This window comes from Neopelma chrysocephalum, unplaced genomic scaffold, assembly GCF_003984885.1.
Source record: "Neopelma chrysocephalum unplaced genomic scaffold, ASM398488v2 Primary Assembly neopelma1_119, whole genome shotgun sequence".
Taxonomy (NCBI): domain Eukaryota; kingdom Metazoa; phylum Chordata; class Aves; order Passeriformes; family Pipridae; genus Neopelma; species Neopelma chrysocephalum.
The window spans coordinates 509,687-531,261 of NW_020897781.1; the positions used below are offsets into that span (position 1 = coordinate 509,687).

Below are 21,575 nucleotides of genomic sequence, written 5' to 3' on the forward strand. Positions count from 1 at the left end.
ACTGTATAATTCACAGAACAGATTATATTATAATTAACTTTTACCTGTTCATAAGAGAAAACTTTGAGCATCTAAGCTACAGCACTTGAGAATCCCAGTCCATTAGGAAGTATGTACCAAGCTATTAGGAAAACCAGTGGAAGTCAGCTTAGCCAAGCTCCTGCCAGTGCAACTGGAGGTAAGGGACAAGGGTAACCTTGGCATGCTGTGAGGGGGATTGCTGCAGCACAGCCTGCAGTCTGTTCTGTGGTGTATGTGCAGGGCCTTGTGCATGAGGCAGTGGCAGACACTGTGCTGGTTATGTGATATAAAAAAAAGCTTCATCCCACGAAGAGTTTGGTTTTGGTTTTTGTTTGGTTTGGACCACGAGTTTGGGGCCAGGACGTGGCTGTGAGTCAGCCCAGCAGAGCCCTGTGAACCACTGCACTGTGATCTCTCTGTTCCTGGCACACCTGTATCACAGGTGGCATCAGACTGAGCCCAAGAGGAGTGACTACAGCAAGTAATTGGTCAGGAGGGTTTAGTTAAATAAATATTTTGAAGTGTGGCTGACTTGGGGGATGTCCAAGAGCGATATGAACCATCAAGACTGCACTATATTTATATTTATAATACATAAACCCATAGAGCTCCAGTCAGCAAAAGGACAGCACATGAACTTGCCAGCCTTTATAAATCAGACCCCGGATTCTCAAAAAGCCAAGGACTTAGTGTCCCACTACTAATAATGATTCCAGCTCGCTCGCTAGCCAATAGCCAAGCCATTCCCTGGCAGCAGAGGGTTAACTCACCTCACCTGTCCTTCCAGGCTCAGATTGCCAGAGCCCTGTGAAAGGCTGAAGATCTTTTCCCCCACGGGATTACAGCTCACTCAAAATCCATTTGTAAGAAGGAACAGCATGTTATCTTGCATTTTCTTCCACTGAATTTCACTTGACAGAATACCCACACACCGTGTTGTGACAGAGCCCGTTCTGTGTCTCACAACAGCACTGCTCTTTAGCCTCAGTGTTGAAAAATGGTGTCACTTCAACTGGAATCCCTTTTCTCCCTCCAGTAGATTGATGATTTCAGTACTTTTGTTGTGAGCTCAGCTCTTTGTTCTTTAATTCCTTCCTTGCTGACAGGTGAATAGCAGCTGCTGGGAAGATTTCCTGCAGTTCACTGAAAAAATCCCCATTTCTTTTCTCTGCCATTGCACCACCTTTGCTGTCGGGACAGAACAACCCCGAGGAGGCATTTTCTGCTGCCTGCAATTAAAATTTCCACAAAGAAATCTTCAAAGATGCTTTTCCCATCACCCGACCTTCTTGCTTATCCTCTCTAATCCCAGTTAGTAAGGCTGACTGAATTCTCCCTCAGGTGCCTATTTTTAGTTAATTGCCTGCCCAAGCCCTGGAGATATTCTGCCACCAGAGTGAGGTGGATGAATGGCTCGAATAGAACCACTTCAGGTTTCCAACCTTATCCAAAATTTGCTTCTTTTCCATAACTTATTTCTCGTATTTTTCCCAGTTCTCAGAGATGAAAATTGCCTTGTGAAGCTCTGAATCCCACCCTGCCCGACCCCGGCGTGGTAGGAGAAGGCAGTTTGGTTTAGCCTGATCTGCTGGACTAGGACTGGCGACACCTGGGCTCTGTTTTCACCCTGATCCCCTGCCCTGGCACCTCTCACCCTTTCTGTGCCTGTTTCCCTGTAACAGGCCACAGCCATACCAAGCCTCCCCTGGGAAGTAGCTGGAAGCTGCCCAGGGGGGCACTGTTACCACTGACCCAGCTTCCTTACAGGACCACTATTCCTGCTCCCCACCATCCCTGGTGTGAGCAGACCCCTCTCAGGTTCTGCTGTCCCTGCTGCACAATCCATGCACACATCAGACTCACCTCTGGCTATTCCCTGCACCCAGGGGCAGACTTGCTTCGTTCTGCTGAATAACTGGAATCCTTTAGGAATCCTTCCACATGTTTCAGCCATTCCTGTGGCTCCAGGTAAGGAGTCTTCTCCCAGAGTGCACTCTGTAATCTGCCAGCTCCACATGTTCCCACAGACCACTCGCCACTAAACGCTTCAGACTGGGACAGGAAAAAAAATGGAACTGGTGATCAGAAATGAGACCAGAAAACAGATCACATTCTGCTTCTCACAAATCCACGAGATGAGCTCGGCTTTTCTGTCCAAAGTACATTCTATTTCCATGTGCACAGGGAGGCTCCAGGAGGAGCCTCAAACACCTTCTTCACTGCGTGCTCATGGCTGAAGCTTGGTGTGTGCTGTCTTTTCCACCAGTGCCTAAATATGAGCATGCACAAAGTACATACATGACACAGAGGGAGCTTCTCTGTATCAGGAGATCACAGTGACAAGGAAAGTTAAAGGCATTGGCGAATGATAAAAAATAGGGAATTTGTAATCTGGGTTTTTTTATACTATTAAATAGGTCAGTTCTTAATTTTCAGTTAGGGGAAGAATCCTCAACATTAAAGTGTCTCATTAAAAACCAGCTGTCCCTCACTTTCACACCTCTCTTCACCTTCAGTCTCACCCTCTGATCACAAACTGTGTCTTTGTTTTAAACTACAATGCAAGTGGATAACCAGCTCTACCACAGAATGTACTGAGTGGGCAGGGGACGGCTCCAAAGCCTGTGGGACAGGGACAGACACACCTCTGTCATCCAGGTGAACAGACCACAGACCTGCCTGCAGCCCTTTTCCTTCTGTAGTCAGTGTCTTGCACTTGAAGGTAACACAAGCTTTGCTTATGGTCCTCAGCAGAAGGGTGCAGGAGCCTGCAAACTCCAGCACATCCCATAACTTCTGCTAGAAGCCTCTCTGGAGTTTGAGATCTCCTCACCCTGCTGAGTGCCTCAGCCTTGATGCTTCGTGGGATTTTCCCACTCATACCTAGGAACAATTTTTAGAAAGGTGGTTTTATAACATGTGTACCAGTGTTTTTCTTAAATGAGGATACTGATGAGGAACACAAGAACTGTCTGCCGAGGTGCTCCAAGAGGCACAAAAAGGAACCTGTGGAACCACAAAGACTCACCCCTGGAGCAGCTGAGCTCCAAAACTGCTGCTGGAGGAAAAGCTACTGAGGGACCTTTGCAACCACAAGTCATTTTAAGAACCCTCTCCCAGGCACAAGCTCTGCCATCTCCCCCACGAGCCAGTGGACATGCCCTTGGAAGGTGAAGGGTTTGGGGATTAGCCCTGGGAGTGGGTGGAAGAGCTGTGGTCTCCCTCCCCGAGGCTGCTGTTCACGCTGTCCCTTCTTGTGCTGGATCTGGACAGGCCCTGTGCCTGACCTCCCTCCCTGCAGCTACAGCTGCCAAAGCCAGAAACTTCCCATTGTTAAAGCTCAATTGGTTTTCTAAAAACAAACTTTCTAGCACTTTTACACACAGTGAATAACCTCTTTTAATGGAGTATTTTGGGGGCTGTAAACAAGGTTTTTAAATTGTAATTAAGTGCCATTAGGAAATGTACGGTTCATCACTAAAATTAGCTCTTGCAAATGAAGCTCAAATTGAAAGCATTTTTTTATAATGAAGTTGTTTATTAAAAGCATTTGGATGATCTGTCCCGGGCATCTTCTTGGGGAGGAATTGGGGTTTGGTTGGTTGAAGTAAAGACAGAATCCTAAAGCAGGTCAAAGACACAGTTCCCTGCATGAAGCCACACGGGTTTGTCTTTCAAGCAAAGAATTACACCCCTGCAAAAAAAGACCCAGCACCCCCCTGGGGATGCAGCCACAGCCAACACCATAATCCCCTGTCAGAAGAATAATGTTTGTTAGACAGAAAGCTCTGGTCACTTGGTTTCACTAGAATTTCCAGCCCATGTGGCAGCATTTCAGACGAGTCCAGCCCACACCCCCTCCCAAATAACCCCAACATGCTCCATTCCCCAAGGGCAGCAGAACCAGGACCAAACCTTAAGCTATGAGCAGCTGCAGGCACCACCAAGCATTTGGAGATGAAAAAGGGTGAAGCACACCCTCCCCTCTCGGGATTCTCCTTCAGAACACAGATTAAAAGCTGACAGCCACGAATCAGTGTTCAGGTGCTTTTCTCTAGGTATGATCTGGTTTTCATTCCTAAAGCAGCTGCCGGTGAAACGTGCCCTTTCCTCAGCAGCTTTCCCCCGGAGCTGAGGGCTGTGACAGGACATGAATACACTCAATCTGCCAAAAAATAAGAAAGAAGTTCAGCACAGATCGTCCTGTTGGTGGAGCTGAAGCTTCCTTTGCCTTTTTTAAAAGGAAAAGGGACTATTCTGATGATTTCCTAATTTTGATTCAAGCATTTGCCTGCTCTGGTCTTGGTCACAGACATTCAGCAGCCCCTGACACTGGCACCTCCGTAACCTGGGGGAAGCACATTCATTGCTCTGCTGGGCAGAACATCTCAGGAAAGGGGATTTCACTCTCCCTCCCTCAGGCAGCATTCCAATGGATGCTGGCTGCTCTCCTGCCATGCATTCCCCCAGCAAAACACACAAGCTCTGGGAAGCCATGGATGACAATGTTGAAGGCTCTGCTTCCACAGCACCAGCACAAGTCCAAACTCCCATTTGGAAGGAAATGGCAGCTCCATTCTCAGCTGTCCTCTCACTTCTGCTCCTCAAAAGCACCATGTATCTGTCCAGCACTGCCATCCGACAGTCCTGCTGCTCTTCCCATCATTGCTACACACATCAAATAAGGTATCTCACACAAGAGACAAGTTGCTCAAGGGATCTTACCCTGCAGCACATCCAAACGCCTCAACCGGTGGCACAATTACAATATATGGCAGCATTCAGGACATGCCACACTGGGAGAAACTTACTGCTCAGTCAAGTTTACCAGGAGAAAAATATTGCAAAGAAAACTGAAGTATTCCAAGCTCTGCTTTTGTCTGAAGCCACACGTCACAGACCACATGGGTGTCGAACAGGCCAAGTGTTACAAAAGGAAATTCTCCAGAGGTGGCTTAGGAGAACCCAGGAGAGCAGGATGACAGGACAATGGCAGATTTATTTACAATAGGACACAAAGAATACATACATTAATTAAAAATTACAAAGAATACAGAGAAAACAGTTCAGGAAAGGGAGAGAAATCAATGCTGGCTGAGCCTCTCCACTGGGGCAGGGGGAAAAGAAAAAAAAAGAGAAAAAAAAACAACAAACCAATCAAAATCTCAGAAAAGGACCTCAAGTCAGAACTGACACAGGACTCCACAGCACAGCTGGCTCACGCATCCCCTGCGCCCTTTTTCCATCCATGATTCCTGGCTGATTGGACTTTGGCATGATGAGCAAGGCTGACAGGAAGGGACATGGGCCCTTGTGTGGACCTGGTGGAAACTTATGGCAGTTAGGGTTAAAAAGAGCCCCAAAGCCCTCAAGGGTGCACATCAGTGCTGGGAGTAGGGAGGGCTTTGGACAGTTCTGGGTAGGAACAGTGTGACCTGTGGCAGCTGGTCATTGGGAGACCTTACTACAAGAAGCAAAACTTTCTTAGATCTCACTAAAAAACCTCTCCCCTGTAGCCCTGACTGAATCCAGCTAGTCTGGGGATGTAGGGAGTCTGCACTGCAATGTGGAACCTTTTTTACTGATAAACATCATTGAAGTGACCAAAATAAAAAACAACTTTAACCTCTTTTAAAAAGAGCTTCCCGTGGGCCAATTCAGGCATCAAGCCACGTGAAAAGAGCTCACGTCAGCTGTCCTGGAGGGCTTGGACTGGTTTTTGTGGAGAAGAACAAAGTACAGCTTAGGGGCATACACTTTTCCTGTTCCCTGGAGGTAGAGAATTTCAGAGGAGGAGCAGAGAGCAGCGAGAGGGGCCGGCCCCGGAGGGAGGGCTGGCAGAGAGACAGCCCCACTCCCAGGCCATGGGAGAGCTCCACAGGGCCACCTGCTCTGTGCTCAGCCCCTTCAGCAGGGCCTACACGCCCCTCGGGCAGCTCAGGCCCAGCACTGCCTCAGATTGCTTGGCACTAACGCCGCAGAAGCGTCTCCGCAGGCTCTGCGTGATTCCGGCAGCGTTCCCAGGATGGAGCCTGCCCCGTTTCCTCATGCATATGGAGCAGAGCTATTGACAGAAAAAACCCTTGTAGGTACCTCACACATCCTTCCAGTCCCGTATTCCAGCACAACCACGGACGTTATATCCTGCCTTCCGAAGGAGAGGCAATCCCACCCTCCCCTCAGCCCTTCCAGCAGAGGTGTCCGCAGCGGCCCGTGCTGTCCGAGGCTGGAGGGAGGGAGCAGCGATGCCGAGGGTTGCAGTTGTCAAGCTCTCTCAGGGTGAAATTGCACTTCCCAGGCTCCGAATGGCACCTCCAGCAAATTGTAAACAAGCCGAAGCCAGGACTTCGGTGGTCGGAGCACACCGGGCTCCCGCTGGGTGAGCCTTTAGGCTCCGGTTATTTTGCCATAGTCAAGCTCCCTCTTCTGTGCAGACATGAAGGCAGGAGAAAAACGCAGTTTGATGCTCATCTGAAGAGTCTCCCTGAATCCTAGAGCACCCAGGGGCTGGAAGAAAACGTTTTCACAAGTGTTTCTACTGCTGTTTCAAATCCATTCGTCATCAACATAAAAAAAAAAGGATGAATTAGCAAAAAGGGGGTTTTACTTATACAGAGGGATATTTCTCTGCTAAAAAAACTCCCTCAAATATGGAACAGGATAATAAAGTTAAAATGTAAGGTATCTACAGACCCCTTTTCCCCCAGAAGTAGCCCAGAATCCATGTACACTGTGCCAAAGTTACATTCCAAATCGAGGAGTTAACTGTTTCTCTTGTCACTCTCCCACTGGATTTCGTTTCCTTAAAAGAGCTGGGAGAAGATGTCCACGTCACTCCCGGGAGGACACGCGTTCGGAGGCGTCTGATTCCTGCTGGGGCTCTGCAGCTTCAGTCGATCTTCACGGCGGCGTAGATTTTCCGGACGAACATGTAGGCTGCGTAGAAGCCGATGGTGCCCGTGAGGAGCCAGAAGGACAGGACCATGAGGGCGGTGTAGCCAAAGTACAGCAAGGAGGGAATGAACTCAACAATATCCAGCTAAAACAGAAGAGGAGGGAAAAAATGAGCAAAATAATGCACAGAGGCGACATGAGTCCCCAGCCCAGTGCGATGCCCTCTGCAAGGGGACCTTTGTGCCAAAGGGAGGATTTGTTTTCATCCAGCTGAACAGATTCCCTTCGAGGTGGGATTGGGAACACTGGGCAGGGTCCCAGGGCACCTACACCTTCCTCTCCCCTCTGGCAGGGCTGTCAGCACCACTGGCTGCTCAGCTGCCTTGGGCTGGCACGGGACAGACTAGGACTCTGCAGTCCCACCATTTCCTTTCCCAAATCCCACAGTCTTCCACAGAAAGGCGGCCCTTTCATACAGGAGGGATAACAATACCTTGTTCACAAAGTAGAATACAGCGTAGATCAGCACGTAGAAGGCAGATCCCCCTGACACCAGGAAGGTCCTCCACCACCAGCGGTAATCCTGATAGGATAAAGAGCCTTATTACCCCACAGGCTTTCTTCTTCTGTGGAATAATAATCCTTCTCCTGTCTCAGGGGAGCTGTGACCATTCCAGGACAGGGAGAATATCACACATTTTCCTTCAAAGGAAACCCACAATTTGGGGCGGGGAACTGTTTTGTCACAAAAGTGTCTCCAAACCAAGAGGACATGAAGCTGACAGTGAAGCAAAGCCAGGTTGGGCTCACAGCACCTGGACATGGCTCACCTCTGGCCCTGCATTTTTTTTTATGTGCATGGAGTGAACCAGTTTCTTTGAGAAGAGTCATCAGCTGAAAACATCCTGCACCCAGCAGAATTCCTGGTATGAAACCACAGTTCCCAGCCTAACAGATAATCAAGGAGCTTCAATTCCCCTTGAAGCCAAGAGGTGTTGGGAGCAATCCCACCCGTGAAGCTGGGCCACACTAATTTCTGCTGAGCAGCAGCAACAACACGACCTGTGCTTTTCCAGGAGCAGGTACCCTGAGCTACCCAAACTACAGACATGGAAATCTCACCTCAGCACAGAGCTGGAAGTACACCATGACAATGCTGATCTGGGAGCAGGATACCACCAGAATTATAAACACCAGGAAGAGAAAGCCGAAAAGGTAATAGAACTGGTTCTCCCAGATTGCCTGAAACAAAGACACAGCAGGAATTTGTTTCTGTGCAACTGTGATCAATCACTGAACGTGGGACTAACTTCTGGCAGCCAACCAAGGGAAAATGAGAAGCCCCTCAGCTTCATGTAGATGAAAACACAGATCTAATGTGTCTCACTTCAGAGGATTCAGGGTGCAAAAAGGTGCACAAGGACAGCTCTGAGGTAGCTTGTTCATTCCCCTACACCTCCCAAGCAATGGAACAGCAAATTCCTCCCTGTCCATACAAGGTGAAAACTGGGCAGCAGCTGAAATAGCAACTGTATCAAGACCAGGACCTCTCCTTGATGAAATGTTACAGTAAATTTCATCTTTAGCACAATCCTTCAAATCACCAGGCGTGTCCCACAGCTCTCTCTGGAAACTACCGAATGGCCTGGAGGGAACAGTTCCCCCCCTTCAGTGAGTACAGGAATAGGACACTGCTTCAGTGGAAGCCCCTTCCCTTTCAAAAGCTTTGGCATGAGAGGAATCCTATTCAGGAGCAAAGTGGGTTAAATGCTTACACTGAAAATGAAGAACAGTTCGATGAACATGGCTCCAAAAGGCAGAATACCAGCCATGAGGATCCTGCAGAGCCAGAAACAAAAACCATAAGCAGCACAATAAAACTGTTCAGACATTAAAAATTCCTTGTAACCACATAGCACACGCTCCAAAGGCTCTACAGCTCCAGATTACTAAAACAAATTTCACAGGCAATGGCACAGCTGCTCCCACTGCTGAGCACATACCACTGCTACAAGCACCCCTCACACCACATCCAAATTACCAATATTGTCTCAAGGAACCCCATCTGCCATCTGTCCATGTCCAGAGACCAGTAGAAAGTGATGTTCAGCAACCCAAGGGGACAAAGGGGAGGGGGCTTAACTCACCGTATTTCCCAGACATTTATCACTCACCCCACAAATTTATTCATGTACCACCTCTGCTCCGGGATCTGCCTGGGAATCTGATTTGTCCGTACAGGATTGTCATATGGCTGCTTGCGAAATCCAAAGTAGTAACCCAAGTAGACCAAGGGCAAGGAGATCCCAAACCACATGCAGAGCAAGGCCACCATGGTAGGGAAAGGCACCTGGAATTACAAGAGTCACAGAAGTGAGGCTGACAGCTCACCTGCCCTGGAGACTGATGTCATCAGCCATGCAAACCCTCCAGTCACCCACTACAAGGATACCCACATTTAGCAAGGTCTGGGAAGACAAGTAAGGCCCTGCCAGCCCTGTCACCCCCTCCCACCCTGCAGGCCCCAGGCTGAGGGTGGTACCTACCGCACCAGAGGAGTGTTTCCCCCAGATGAAACAGTTCAGGACGAAGCAGATGCCGAAGACGACGCCCGGGTACAGGGTCGCTGTCTGCAAGAGCAACCACAGCACAAGAGGAGACACATGACTCCATCAGCCAGATGTTCCTCTGTAATGAGTCCAGGGCTGGGATAAGGCACATGTGGAGTAATGTCCCTTTTGCTACAGCACGAGGACACAGGGCTGGGCTGTGGGGAGGATCTTGGACAATCCTCTCTGCTCTAGTACGTGCTCTGGTGTTTGCCCTTTTCTGTAGAGCTACAAGGACTCAACCCAGAGCAAATCTGAAGCACAGCCAGGCTGCGTCCAGCTGCCACAAACATGTGGAGCTTATGCACAGATCTTGCTATCAGCAAACCTGGATAAACAGCACAGAACATCCAAGACTCACACAAAAGGCTCCCTTCTTCCACCGATGGCCTTTCAGAGTCCGGTACAAGCGGCCAGCAAAGAATCCACCAAAAACCCTGGGCAGAAACAAGCCAAGACAAAGAGAATGAGCTGTTCTGCTGGGGAGGTGCAGGACAGCACTGGGGGGAAGCCGTGGAGGCACCTACCCCATGAACATGAAGAGGAAGCAGGCAGTTGTCATCAGCGCGCCCCGGCTCGAAGGCGACAGCATCCCCAGCATAGCAACAACTGCGGAGGGAAACAGGACAAGGAACAGCAGCTCTGAGGTACATGGGACAGGGGCCTGTCCCATCCACAGGCCACAGCTGCCTGGAATCTCTGCACAGGCCTCATTTCCTTCACAGCATAACACATCCACAGCCTCCAGCACCGGCGAGAGAGAGGAAGCTTTGATCTTAGCTACAGACCATGCTCCAGCCTCAGCTTCCCCGGGGATGGGAGCAGGTGCAGCTCAGCTGGCAAGGCACACCTGTGCAACAGTCTCTCAGCACACTGTCACCCAGGGCTCACAGCTTGGCAACACAAAATATAATCACACAAAGCTGCCTTCAGCTGGGAAATGCCATCGGGCAGCTCAGCAATGCTGAGCCCGGGCCAATGGAAGCAGCTTTATGGGCCTCACTCCAGCCAAAGTGAGCACAGGGTGAAGACAAACACCCTCAAGCATCATCCTTATTACAGCCACCCCATGCAGTATGTGCCACTTACAGATGACAATCAGGATCATACAAAAGAGCTGAATTCCAGAACCCAGGAGAGAGCTGAGGATCATAGGATACTGTGGAGGCCTGAAGACATCCCCATGCACAAGTTTCCAACCCGATTCCTCCATAGTATCTTCCTGTAGCAACAACAGAAAAAGAAGGTTAGTTAGATATGCCAGTGAAAACTGAAGTCCTACCACAGCCAGTCTAAGAGGGTAACTTCCCTGGATGCAGCTCTTCTCCAGAATTTTACCACTCTAGCCAAGAAACTTCTTTCCTCTTGGGCAAACACAGCTAAGACCTGAACTGCCAGTGCCAGAGCACACATTTCCAGAGCTGTCTGCAGTCATTACTCAGGTCTGAAGACATCTGAACTGGTAAAGTGCCATTGTACACTGACAGCCAGAGATGTGTGACAGCACGACAGAACAGCCCCTCCCACGGCCAGGGCTCGAAGCAAAATAGGGGCAAGGGAAGAGATTGCACAAGAGATCCCTCCTGGTCTGTGCTTCCCTCCCTCTCTGATCCCAGCCCCAAGAACAAACACATACAATGTCATCTTCCTTGTTGTAGTTGGCAATGTCCTTCCGCAGAGTCCGGATGATGATCATGCTGAGAATCCCTGAAAACAAGCACAAACTGTGTTCAGCTCAGAGGCTCCTACATGGCTGTGCTGCTCTCGCACTGTGCAACTACATGGCTCCCACTAACACACTGTTCTGTCTGGGAGAGGAGGCCTTGAGTCATCAGCAAAGACAGAAACAAAACCCCAGGGAAGTAGAGGAGGCAATATTCCAGCAGAAACAGGGCATTGTGGCTTTCCTGTGGTTTTTTTTTTTATTTAAATATGGACATGGAAGATGTGCATTCACCACACACTCCCTCAATGACCCCAGCCAGGCGGGTAACTGCCTGACCCCACAGGGCACTGTCTGAACCAGGAGGTTTTAAGTGCTATGTTGGTTTCCTGCCCCGTCTGACCAGGTTCAGACATGGCCTCATCCTCCTCCAGCCACCTGCAGCTGAGGCTCAAAGCAAATTCCCTGCAGACACCCGTAAACCCCTCCCCACCCCACACATCCTCTCACCTGAAAGGAAAAACACAACCACAACTGAGTTGATGATAGAAAACCAGTGGATCTGCACGTCACTCATGGTCAGGTACGTGTCCCAGCGGGAAGCCCACTTGATGTCACTCTCCTGAAAGAGCGGGGGAGTTCTTCTCACATCAGCACATTCCCAATGTCTTCCACAACACCTGTGACACACACCTGGAGCATCACTGCCAGCCAGCTCCCCAGTACTGCCTTACCTCCCAGTGCACAGAGTAGGTGAAGAGCAACTGGTTCTCTTTAGTGGGATCTATTTCCTGAGGGGCAGAGCCCGTGGCTTCGGGCAGGGTACACATGCTCTTCTCATCAGCCTTCAAGTCTGTAAGGGAAAACATGGCACACACAGTCAGCCCTTCCCTCAGGCACCACCTCTCCCACAGAGCATCACCCTTAGGGCACTGGGCTGCCGTTATTCCAGGTACTGTGGGGAACCACTCGCTCCTTGCTCACCTGCTCTGCAGTTTGCAAAACTATTCTCCTGACCAGCAGTGGAGCACGATTAACAAACTTTCAGGAAAGCTATGCACAGGGCTCTCCTTAACTGGAAGGATAAAAGCCAGAGGTTCTGAAGCCAAGGATCTAGACCATGAACAAATCCTCTATTCCACATGACATGCTGAGAAAAAAGACCTCTGCAGCAGAGCCTGCTCTGCCAGAGGAGAGCTGCACGGGGTGATACACACCATAAGCAACTGCCCTTTGAGACCCTTCACTGATGCAGAAGTGTTTTCCCCTAACCATTATTTTTAAAATTCAATCCCCCTGGAACTGTTCCAAACATCCTGTGTGTCCCTGGACAAGCACACAGTGTCCCAGTCAGGGAGATCAGCACCACAACAAGAGCTACATGCCCTGCATGCTTCATGCTAGATGATACAGTGCAAAAAAATGCAACCCCAAAATCTCAAACTCAGGTCTTTTTACAGGAAATGATTTTTCCATGGATTGCATTGCAAGGATATCTCTTAACAACAAAGGGGTTTATTCTTAAAATTCGGACTCTTTCATTTCTGTGCCCTGTGAAGCAACAACTGGCATCCTGCAACATCAATGGCATCCAACTCTTGTTCCTACAGGAGACTCTTCCCCCTTGCTCCTCCCCAAGAGTCTCTTACCTTCCAGTTTAATGCTTTGGGGAATCACCTCAAAGCGCACCACCCTGTAGGTGTGCTCCTGGCTCTCTTCCACATCCTCTCTGTGGTAGTAAAGGATGAAGGAGAGGTGGTTGTGCAGGTAGAACTGAAAGAGTGACATGAAATAAAGCGTCAGCACCCCAGGGCAGGAACAGGCAAAGCTGAGAAGCAACAGCTGCAGAAAACAGCTCCAGTGAGGAAAACTAAAGACACTCCAACATCAGAGATCAGCCAGTCTTGGAGGCACAGAGCCTTTGCTCTGCTGAGGGGAAGCCACTGCATGAGCATGTCCAAAGTTACACAGTCAGTCCAAGGAAGGACTCCTGGCTATCGTACCAACAGTCCAGCACCCATCCCCTGCTTCCCACGAGAGACCCCTCTCTCATATTTCCACTCTTTATAAAACCTTTTGGTTGCATTCCCAATTCCGATACTCTCTGGCAGACCTCTAACACCCTCTGACAGACACCCAGATCTCCTCCAGGCACCCTCAGACAGCACCTCAATGCTCTACCTTGTTACCGTCCATAAACCCAAGCCTATATCCGTGCTCGAACTGCACATCCTTCTCCTTCTTCTTCTCCTCTTCCTCACGATTGGAATAAAACTCCAGCCGTGTTGCCACAGGGAGGTTATCAGCAATGCTGAAAACACAGATTTCAGATCAAATTTGTCCACAGCACCAAATCCCCTCTGACACAAACCCACGCCAGAGGTGACTCACAGGTGGACGTAGTAATCCTCCCTGATGCGCTCGGCGATCAGCTTGCTCTGCTCCACTGTCAGAATGACTGGCTTGTTGGGAAAGTTACACAGAACTTCACATTTCTTCTCCACGTTCATGGAAACCTGGAAAGGCGTATTTACAATTCGGTCCCCACGAAGAACCTCACCTGGAAAACAGGAAAATAGGGGCAGGGTTGGAGACTGCCAGGCTTCCTGCCAACCGGGCACTGTGCAGCTGGAGGGACCACAGCAAGTCTCCTTTGCTGCCATGGATCAGACTGAAGGACAGTTTAGCTATTTTGTTGGAAGTATCAAGCACTGCTTATGAGGCAGGTTATATGCCCTCCTTCAGTAAAGGCATTTCCTCTGTCCGACACACGGACACCCCCGTTTGCAAACAGCCAGCACATTGCGAATCAGAGGAATCAGGTTCTCCTCACAGCTCAGCAGAGGTGACATTTCCAACTGCTTTTAGCCCTGTAAACATCCCCCCATGCTGTGGGACTGTGCTGTCTGACAGGTTACACACCGAGGTTCTCAGCCTTGTAGGTTATCTTGCTGGGCTGGCAGAAGGGCAGCGAGTAGTACTCGTAGGGCAGCTGGGTCCGGGAGCTGGTGAGCTTCACAGCCTGCAGGAAGAACAGAAGGATCATCCCCAGGAAAGGACTCAAGATAATTTCCTGACCTCTCAGCATCAGCCAGAAGCTGACACTTGAACTTCAAGACCATAAAGCTCACTTTTGGAAGATACTACTACTAATATTAAAAATAATAGAGACAGATGTTCCTGAGAGACCTCTGGCTTGCTTCCCTTTTGCACCATTCCCAGCTGTACATTCCCTACATTACAATTTAGTAGAAATTCATTCACAGAGAAACACTGGTGGTTTTGCAAGTTCATGTCCCAGTGGAGTCCTAAGAGCTCAAAAAAGATTCAAGAATTGCAATTCATACAAAATTTCCTCAAAAAAAAAATTTCATGTCCCACTGGACCTGTCTGGCCTCCAGGGCTATGAAGAGTTCAGCAATTTTACTCCTGTAAGGAAAGCCATAGAGCCATCAGACTGGAGAGAAAAAGGGTTGGTGACAAACCCCAAACATTCCTGGAGAGTTCCCACAAATCACAGGGCACAAGGGAAGTGCAGACACACCACAATAGCCAAGGCCACAGTTGCTCCGAAAAACAGAAGTGTTCTGTAACACAGCCAAGCTCCTTTATTGGAAGAGCACTGGCAAACACACCGACTTGCTTTAGCAAGGAGGGAGCATTTGGCTCCTGAAATCCCTTTGAGAACAGCCATTCCAATACCCCCTTCTTCTGGGAAGCTTACTGTAGCCACAGGCAAGTCTCATTTGCTTAAAAATAGCCTATGTCTGGCAGCCTGTGGCCAAAGAGAAAAGTGTGCTGTGCTTCACGTGGGAGCAGCCAACCTCAGCAGCCCCCAGGGTGCTGGATTTGCTGAGACAGAGGCCACAGCTTTAGAAAAAATAAATGAAATGGGCTATAAATCGCTGATGTCTGGAAGCAAAGCCTGGCTTCCTCCTGGATGGGTGTAGCAGCTCTGTCGTTCAGCACCAGCAATGCTGCATGAAAACAGCTCCCAGCAAGGCTGGGCTCTAAGATCTGCGAGGCTCAAGGACAAGCACCTCCACTTGGGAAGTGCTTATCACAGATTTCCCTAGTCCTGAAAACACAATGCGAGCAAACCAGGTAGAAGAGAAAATTAAGAAGGTCTGATTCAAACCACTACTTTATTCCATACCTTCTACTTTCCACCCCAAGGCCCACCTCTGTAAGCACTTTGAGAGTCAGTATAATGTTAGAGAAATTGAATTCACTTCAAAGCCACAGTGAAAAAGGGGCTCTTTTCCCACATGGAGCAACTTCTCAGGGACTTAAGTGCAACTGCTGAAGGAATTTAGAAGATATCAGGGGCAAGAACAAGAATCATGTTGGGAACCGAGTGTAAGATGAGGACAGTGACCATGTGAGGGTGGTCCCAACCACCTAATTCAAATGCTGTGAAAGAGAGAAAATATCCGACCCCAAAATTTTAGCAACAGGATCCCCAAATTTGACTTTCCAGCCCCCCTTAGCTGCTATGATATAAAAAAGAAAAAAAACCAAAAGACGAAGTACCCCCAAATCAAATGGACTAACAGCACCAAGTTCCTCCTACCTTTATTTCTACAGGATCATTGCGGTGGAAGTTGATAGGAGCCACCCCAGGTACATAGAACGAGTCTGTACCATGCAGCAACAACAGCAAGACCAGCATATACCTTAGCCTTTCCTGAAAAAGGAGAAGAAACAGTAAAATATAACAGAAAAGGCAGGAACAACATCAGAGATGGGCGACAACACTGGAAGTGTTCGTCCCAGACATTAGAAATGCTGCACTGTGAGGTGATTAAACAGAAACTAAATTCACAAAAGCAATTAGTAGCTTTGTTTTGTGACTCTCACCAGGTCACTTTCTGCTCTAGGTGTCTCTGCCTCTTCATCTGCAATTAGGAAAACTCTGGCTTTGCTCAACCACAAGAAAAACGCACTTTTTAGCTGCATCACGGGGCACTGAGCAGGCCGTCACCTGACTTTTCTGCTCCCACCCATCTGAGCTCCCTGTGTTGGAAAACTCCATGGATTAGTAGAGAAGGAGGCTGTGGCCCTGGCACTGAATGCCTGTCAGCTCTGCACAGCAGCAGTTACCCTGGAGCCACTTACAGATGGATGCTGATGTGCTGCTACCTGCAGTAGAATAGTTATTGTGGGCTCAGGTGTGATACCAAAGCACCCTTCCTTCACATCACCGCTCCCTCCTTTCCTCACCCCTCCGGGCCACAACACAACTCAGTAACACAGCAAAAAGCTTTTTCAACCCTTTTTCAGGCAGCAGGAGGACAGGTCAGGCTGGAAGGCTCAGTCTCCATGGGGGCTCCAACAGAACCCAGACCCCGCCAGCAGCAGCAAACCCTTTATTTAACACACCTTGCTGCCTCCTCAGCCTCTCCCATCACCTCAGGTGACCCAGCTCTGGCACAGGCAGGAAGGCTGTGAAATGAAAATCGAGCTTTAAAGAGTATTAGCCAGCAGCAGCTTGCCTGGATTAAGACATCAGCTCTGGTGTAATCTCACAGCACTACTACCTTAGCCCCTCCTCCCAAACTCCCTGCCTGTACCAGCACCACTGGAAAACCACACAAAACCTGGAGCTTGGTTTGGGACAACTCTTGAGCTAATGCTGCAGCTGTAAGAAACCAAATCCCTGCTGTCCCTGTCCTCAGCACAGTCAGGCTGGCACACAGCACCAGAGAGAACACTCCAGAGCTTGGCATCCACAAGCCAGGTGTGGAAAAACAGCAGCCCTGTCCCGGGGATCCTTCCTCAAGTTTTGGAAAAAAAATATATTAAAAAAAAATAAATCTGTGTTTATTGCCCCCACACCCCTTCCTCTTCATGACCTCCCTTATTCTGAGGTGAGGAAGGTACATTCGGCCCAGACACCAGCAAGGGCCAACAGAATTACTGGAACTGAACAGGATGAAAGAAAAAGCCATAAATACTGGCAGGTTTAAAATCTAAAATGTATTTAAAATGCAATTGCTAAGCACCTACAGATGATGTTAGTACTGAATCATCAGATACATGTGGCCTTTCAGTACCTGAAGGGACCCTAAAAGAAAGATTGAGAGAGACTATTTACAAGAGCAGGACAAGGAGGAATGGCTTCAATGACAGAGATTAGGTTTAGATTAGATATTAGGAAGAAATTCTTAATTAATTTCTTCATTAAGGGTGGTGAAGCACTGGCACAGGTTGCCCAGGGAAGCTGTGGCTGCCCCATCCCTGGAAGTGTTCAAGGCCAGGTTAGACGGGGCTTGGAGCAACCTGGGATAGGAGAAGGTGTCCCTACCCATGGCAGGGGGTTGAAACTAGGTGAGCTTTAAGGTCCTTCCAACCCAAACCATCCTGCGAGTCTGAGATCTTTTATGTTGTTACTTGTAAACCAAAACCATACAGGTGCCACCCTTGCCCCAGAGGGCTTGGAGGTGACAAGACCAGGACAGAACTTCAGCAGATGCTCAGCAGACACGTGAGCACACAGAATATGAAATTTTTGATGACAAAAATTTTGTAGAAATCAGGCTCTTTGCATACAGATGATGATGACTCAGGCAGCACCAGGCAACAGAAAAGACAAAGAGGGCGACTCTGGAAAGCCCTGCCAGGAAAGAACAGTTGGTAGCAAGGCATGGGAATGCTGCTATGCAACAGGTGGGGGAGCTCTGGAAGTGAAATTTGAAGGAAATGCCCAGTGCAGGTTCCTGAGCTGGCAGAGCACAGGGAAGCTGATGCTGAAGTTCTTTCTTGTCAGGATCTTTGCTTTTGTATTGACAGAGGTGCTTCATCTTCTCCAAACAAAGGCATCAGCTTTAGCAATGGCAACAAGGACCAAAACATTGGTTTTGGGACCAACAACCACCCAAAACATCTGTTACTCATGGGCCTGGCCAGATGATCATCTCACCTGGGGGATATCTGGAAGCTGAGTTTTCTCCTATGCAAGGTCAGAACTTCCAGGATGGAGCTCTGCTTTCGTTCAGTTGAGGAGCCCTGGTGAGGTCCCCCAGCAGACACCTTTGCAGCCTTTACCAATTATTTACATTTCAAAACACATGCAAGAAACAGTCTTGTATCTGAGGTGCCAGGAAATCATATAACGAAGCAACAAGTAGCACAACAAACAGGCACAACTCCAGACTGAGAAAAACCCAGCTGCACGTAGGCAAAAATAGTTTGGATTGACTAAGCCTGATTATTTTCCCATATGCAGACACGCAGACAGACCCTTTCTTAGGAGAATATGGTCTAAATAAGAAAAATAACTGCAGAAGCAAAATGACCCCCTCCTGACCCCCAAATCAGACACTGCTCAGACTGAAAAGATCCATCACAAGCAAAAATCCTGCGGAAGGAAAGCAAACCCCTGTCTTAAAAAAGGGGAAAAACCCAAATCTATTTCAAATGTCACTATATTCTGTCTGCACACAGGCCCCTGACAGGAGCCACACTCTGACTTCTCTTTCCCACGGGCAGAATGTATCCTGGGGGAGTCATGGCATGTCACTCTGGGAGCAGCTGGCATGGTGCAGGCAGGACCCTGCCAGAGCTGCCAGCACAGCTCACCAAACACCCCCACAGCTCTGCCCATCCCACGCAGCCCAGCACATCCTCCTCCAAGGGCAGCTTCCTCAAGTCTGTGGGATCTCTCTAGAAAGATATTGAAAACATATTCCTGTAATTAACTTCAGAACAAAGCACTTGGCTGTAAGAAGCAACTAACTCAAACTCCTTGCAGCAATTCTAACAGTATTTCCTGCCCTGTTCACACACCAACTCTCTCCAAGAAGGCAGTCTTGGATAATTACCACTAGACTTGGGATTTGCAGACAACACCAGGACACAGTTTCTTTAATTTATCCCACTCAGAAAGACTTAAACAACACTGCCACTTTCTGTGAATGCACAGAAGCCATGCTGCCCCAATAGAGGAATTATTCACTAAGCCCCAGCCTGACCCAGCACAATGAGACCCTACAACGTGCAGTTATCACCACGTGCTTCCCTACAGCCAGCACTGCCAGAGTCTGAACTCCAACATTTATTTAAGAGAAAGGGGAAACAGCAGCTTTTCCCTGGGGCACTCTCCAACAGCTCCAAAGTCCCTGCCCAAGCCAATGACTTGAAGAAACCCTCAGGCTGCAGCAATTTCAAGCATCCTGCAAGCATCTGAACTGGGCTGGTGCTGTACCAGTGATGGTTTAGGTCTTAGTTTCACAATCCAACAACTTCAGAACACAGTATTTGCTCAAAGTGAGGAAGAGAAAGTAGTAAGTGACAATGATGGATGTTGCGAATGAAATGATGGACATTGTCCCATCCCTTTTGGGCAGAGAAGGGCAAGAGGGGCATCAAACAGCCATAATCAAGGGCTGTTAACTTTCAGCACCGAAGAAAACCAGGGAAAACACAACCTGTCCAGATGGATTCACAAAGCTTTGCTATCCCATTCCACTTACTGAAACTTTGGAACGTGGTGACAGAAAGGGAGGAAAGGTATGACCCCACTGCTTTGTGGGAGGAAAAGAAAAATCCACCAAAGGATCACACACGTAACCTTCATTCTGCCCTCAGGCACATCAACAGGACACTCACAGTGCTAATGGCACTCTCTCCATGAGTCACTTCACACCCCAGCCCTGGCCAGCAGCAACCTTTGTGTCAGCACACATCCTTTATCCACATTGTCATGGAAATATTCTTCTGGGAAAGCCATGAGGAAATCTGTTTTACTCCTACAAGACTCCAAGGCAGGTAAGTAACGTCCCAGCAGCTCATTTTCTCCTCCGTGAGGTGGCACTGATGCTCAGCTACCTTAGCAAAGTTCCACTAAGAACATATGCAGCTCTCCGAGGATTCAGGGAATAATTCAATAATAACAGGGATGCTGGGACGACGGGAAGGTGAAGCGGTTGCTCGCACCCCGGCCCGACAATTACTACCGAACACCTGTGAAAACCACACACAGCGCAACAGCCGCTTTGCTTGGCACCAGCACCGGGTCCAGGGCGACGCCTTCCTTCCAGAGAGAGGCACAGCGAAGGGAAGGGAATGGGAAAGGGAAAGAAGCGCCGGTACTCCCGACAACCCACAACAGCCCGGCCCGGCCCCTCCTGCCCAGACAACGCCGTGACCCGCGACACGGTGCCAAGTTTGCTGCCGCGGGAGCGCGGGGCCGGCACCCGCCCCGCTCCTCCGGGCCCGTCGGCACCGAGCGGCGGCCTGAGCTCTGCCCCGCGCCGGTGACACCGCCGGGGGACGCGGCACGGCTGCAAGGCCCCGGGCGACACCGGGGAGCCTCCCGTGGACAGCGGCCGGGCCTGTGACCCTCCCGGACCCTCCCGGAGCGCCCTCCCCGCGCCCCGCGGCGGGGCCGGTGGCGGTGCGGGCCGGGGGTCCGCGGGTGGGACGCGGGGCCGGGCCGGGCCCCCCCACACTCACCATCGCCGCCGACGCCGCCATCTTGCATCCACGTGTCGGCGCTGACGTCACCGGAAGCGGCGCGCGGTTGGCTGCGGGGCAGATCGCCATGGCGACCGCGGCGGCCGGGCAGGGCCGCGCCGGGAGGCCGCGCTCCGCGCCGCCGGGGCCGCGTCCGCCTCACCCCCGGCTCCTCCCGGCTCCTCCCTGCCAGACGGGGCGGAGCGGGGGTCGTCGTTCAGTCCCCAGCGGGTCTCTGGCCCCGCGGAGCCCGTCGGGGACGGGGGGCGACCTGCGCCTCCATCTTTGCTGAGGGCAGGAGCCTTGGCGTGGGGGGCGGGCGCGACGTCGCGGCCGCCAGGTTTGGTGCGGGCTGGGCCGGGGCCATGCGGTTTCGAACCGCCCGGTCCGTCCCCGCCGGTCCGGGAGCGCGGGGCTCGCTCTGAGCGGCGCCCCGGACACGCCCGGGCCTGGGGCTCGCTCTGAGGGGCTCTGCGGACCCCAGCTTGCCCCATCCGCGTCCCCCCGCGCGGGCTCCGGAGCTGGAGGAACGGCCAGGCGAGGAGAGGTTGATAAATACTTTATTGATTACAAAAAAAAGCTCACAAAGCAGATAGAAAAGAGCTGAAGCGTTGGCATTTGCCTCTTGGTATCGAAAATATAATCACAGGCCCTGATCTCCCTGCTGTTAAGAGGTACAGGGCTATCTTAAAAATAATATATTGCTTCCTTCTTTTCCCCAAATAACCTGTCATTAAATACTAAAAATAAACAACAACAGTAAGTGAGTGTGCAGGGAGCACCGGGCCCTTGCTGACTCTGCAAATGCCCCAGCAGACATCAAATCCTGCCTGTGAGCTTTGCCACGGGGGAGAGGTTTCCTTGGGCCATGGCTTTGGGCTCCAGAGGTTTCTCCCAAGGCAAGCAGAGGGGGATCCATCCAGGGACAGCCT

At 50.2% G+C, this 21,575-nt stretch overlaps 1 protein-coding gene across 4 annotated transcripts; it reads right to left on the reverse strand.

Moving 5' to 3' along the window:
* Positions 1-1,897: 1,897 nt before the first annotated feature.
* On the reverse strand, positions 1,898-20,748 carry TM9SF4 (transmembrane 9 superfamily member 4). Of its 4 annotated transcripts, none has more exons than XR_003536527.1 (20): positions 20,644-20,748; positions 15,761-15,874; positions 14,110-14,209; positions 13,579-13,747; positions 13,369-13,498; positions 12,837-12,960; positions 11,922-12,040; positions 11,698-11,809; positions 11,161-11,231; positions 10,614-10,746; positions 10,052-10,133; positions 9,886-9,961; positions 9,462-9,545; positions 9,090-9,265; positions 8,691-8,754; positions 8,038-8,157; positions 7,409-7,498; positions 6,115-7,060; positions 2,697-4,186; positions 1,898-2,073 (listed from the first exon to the last, which is right to left on the reverse strand). XR_003536527.1 is itself a non-coding variant. In XM_027697396.1 (18 exons), exons 1-18 carry the CDS (start codon positions 20,731-20,733, stop codon positions 6,911-6,913), a joined length of 2,004 nt encoding a protein of 667 aa, XP_027553197.1. In that variant the 5' UTR covers positions 20,734-20,748; the 3' UTR covers positions 5,001-6,910. The 4 variants fall into 4 exon arrangements, 1 of the variants encoding a protein (XP_027553197.1); XR_003536526.1 differs by having other exon boundaries at positions 2,667-4,186; XR_003536525.1 differs by lacking the exon at positions 1,898-2,073 and having other exon boundaries at positions 2,231-4,186.
* Positions 20,749-21,575: the final 827 nt, after the last annotated feature.

Bases quoted from the DNA above. Each gene is read 5' to 3' on its own strand.
- TM9SF4 (XM_027697396.1), bottom strand. From the start codon at position 20,733: ATGGCGATCTGCCCCGCAGCCAACCGCGCGCCGCTTCCGGTGACGTCA. The intron at 13,499-13,578 runs GTGAGTCACCTC...CTGTGTTTTCAG, and splicing joins GAGGATTACTACGTCCACCT to CATTGCTGATAACCTCCCTG. The intron at 8,158-8,690 runs GTAAGCATTTAA...TCTTTGTTTCAG, and splicing joins AACTGTTCTTCATTTTCAGT to GCAATCTGGGAGAACCAGTT.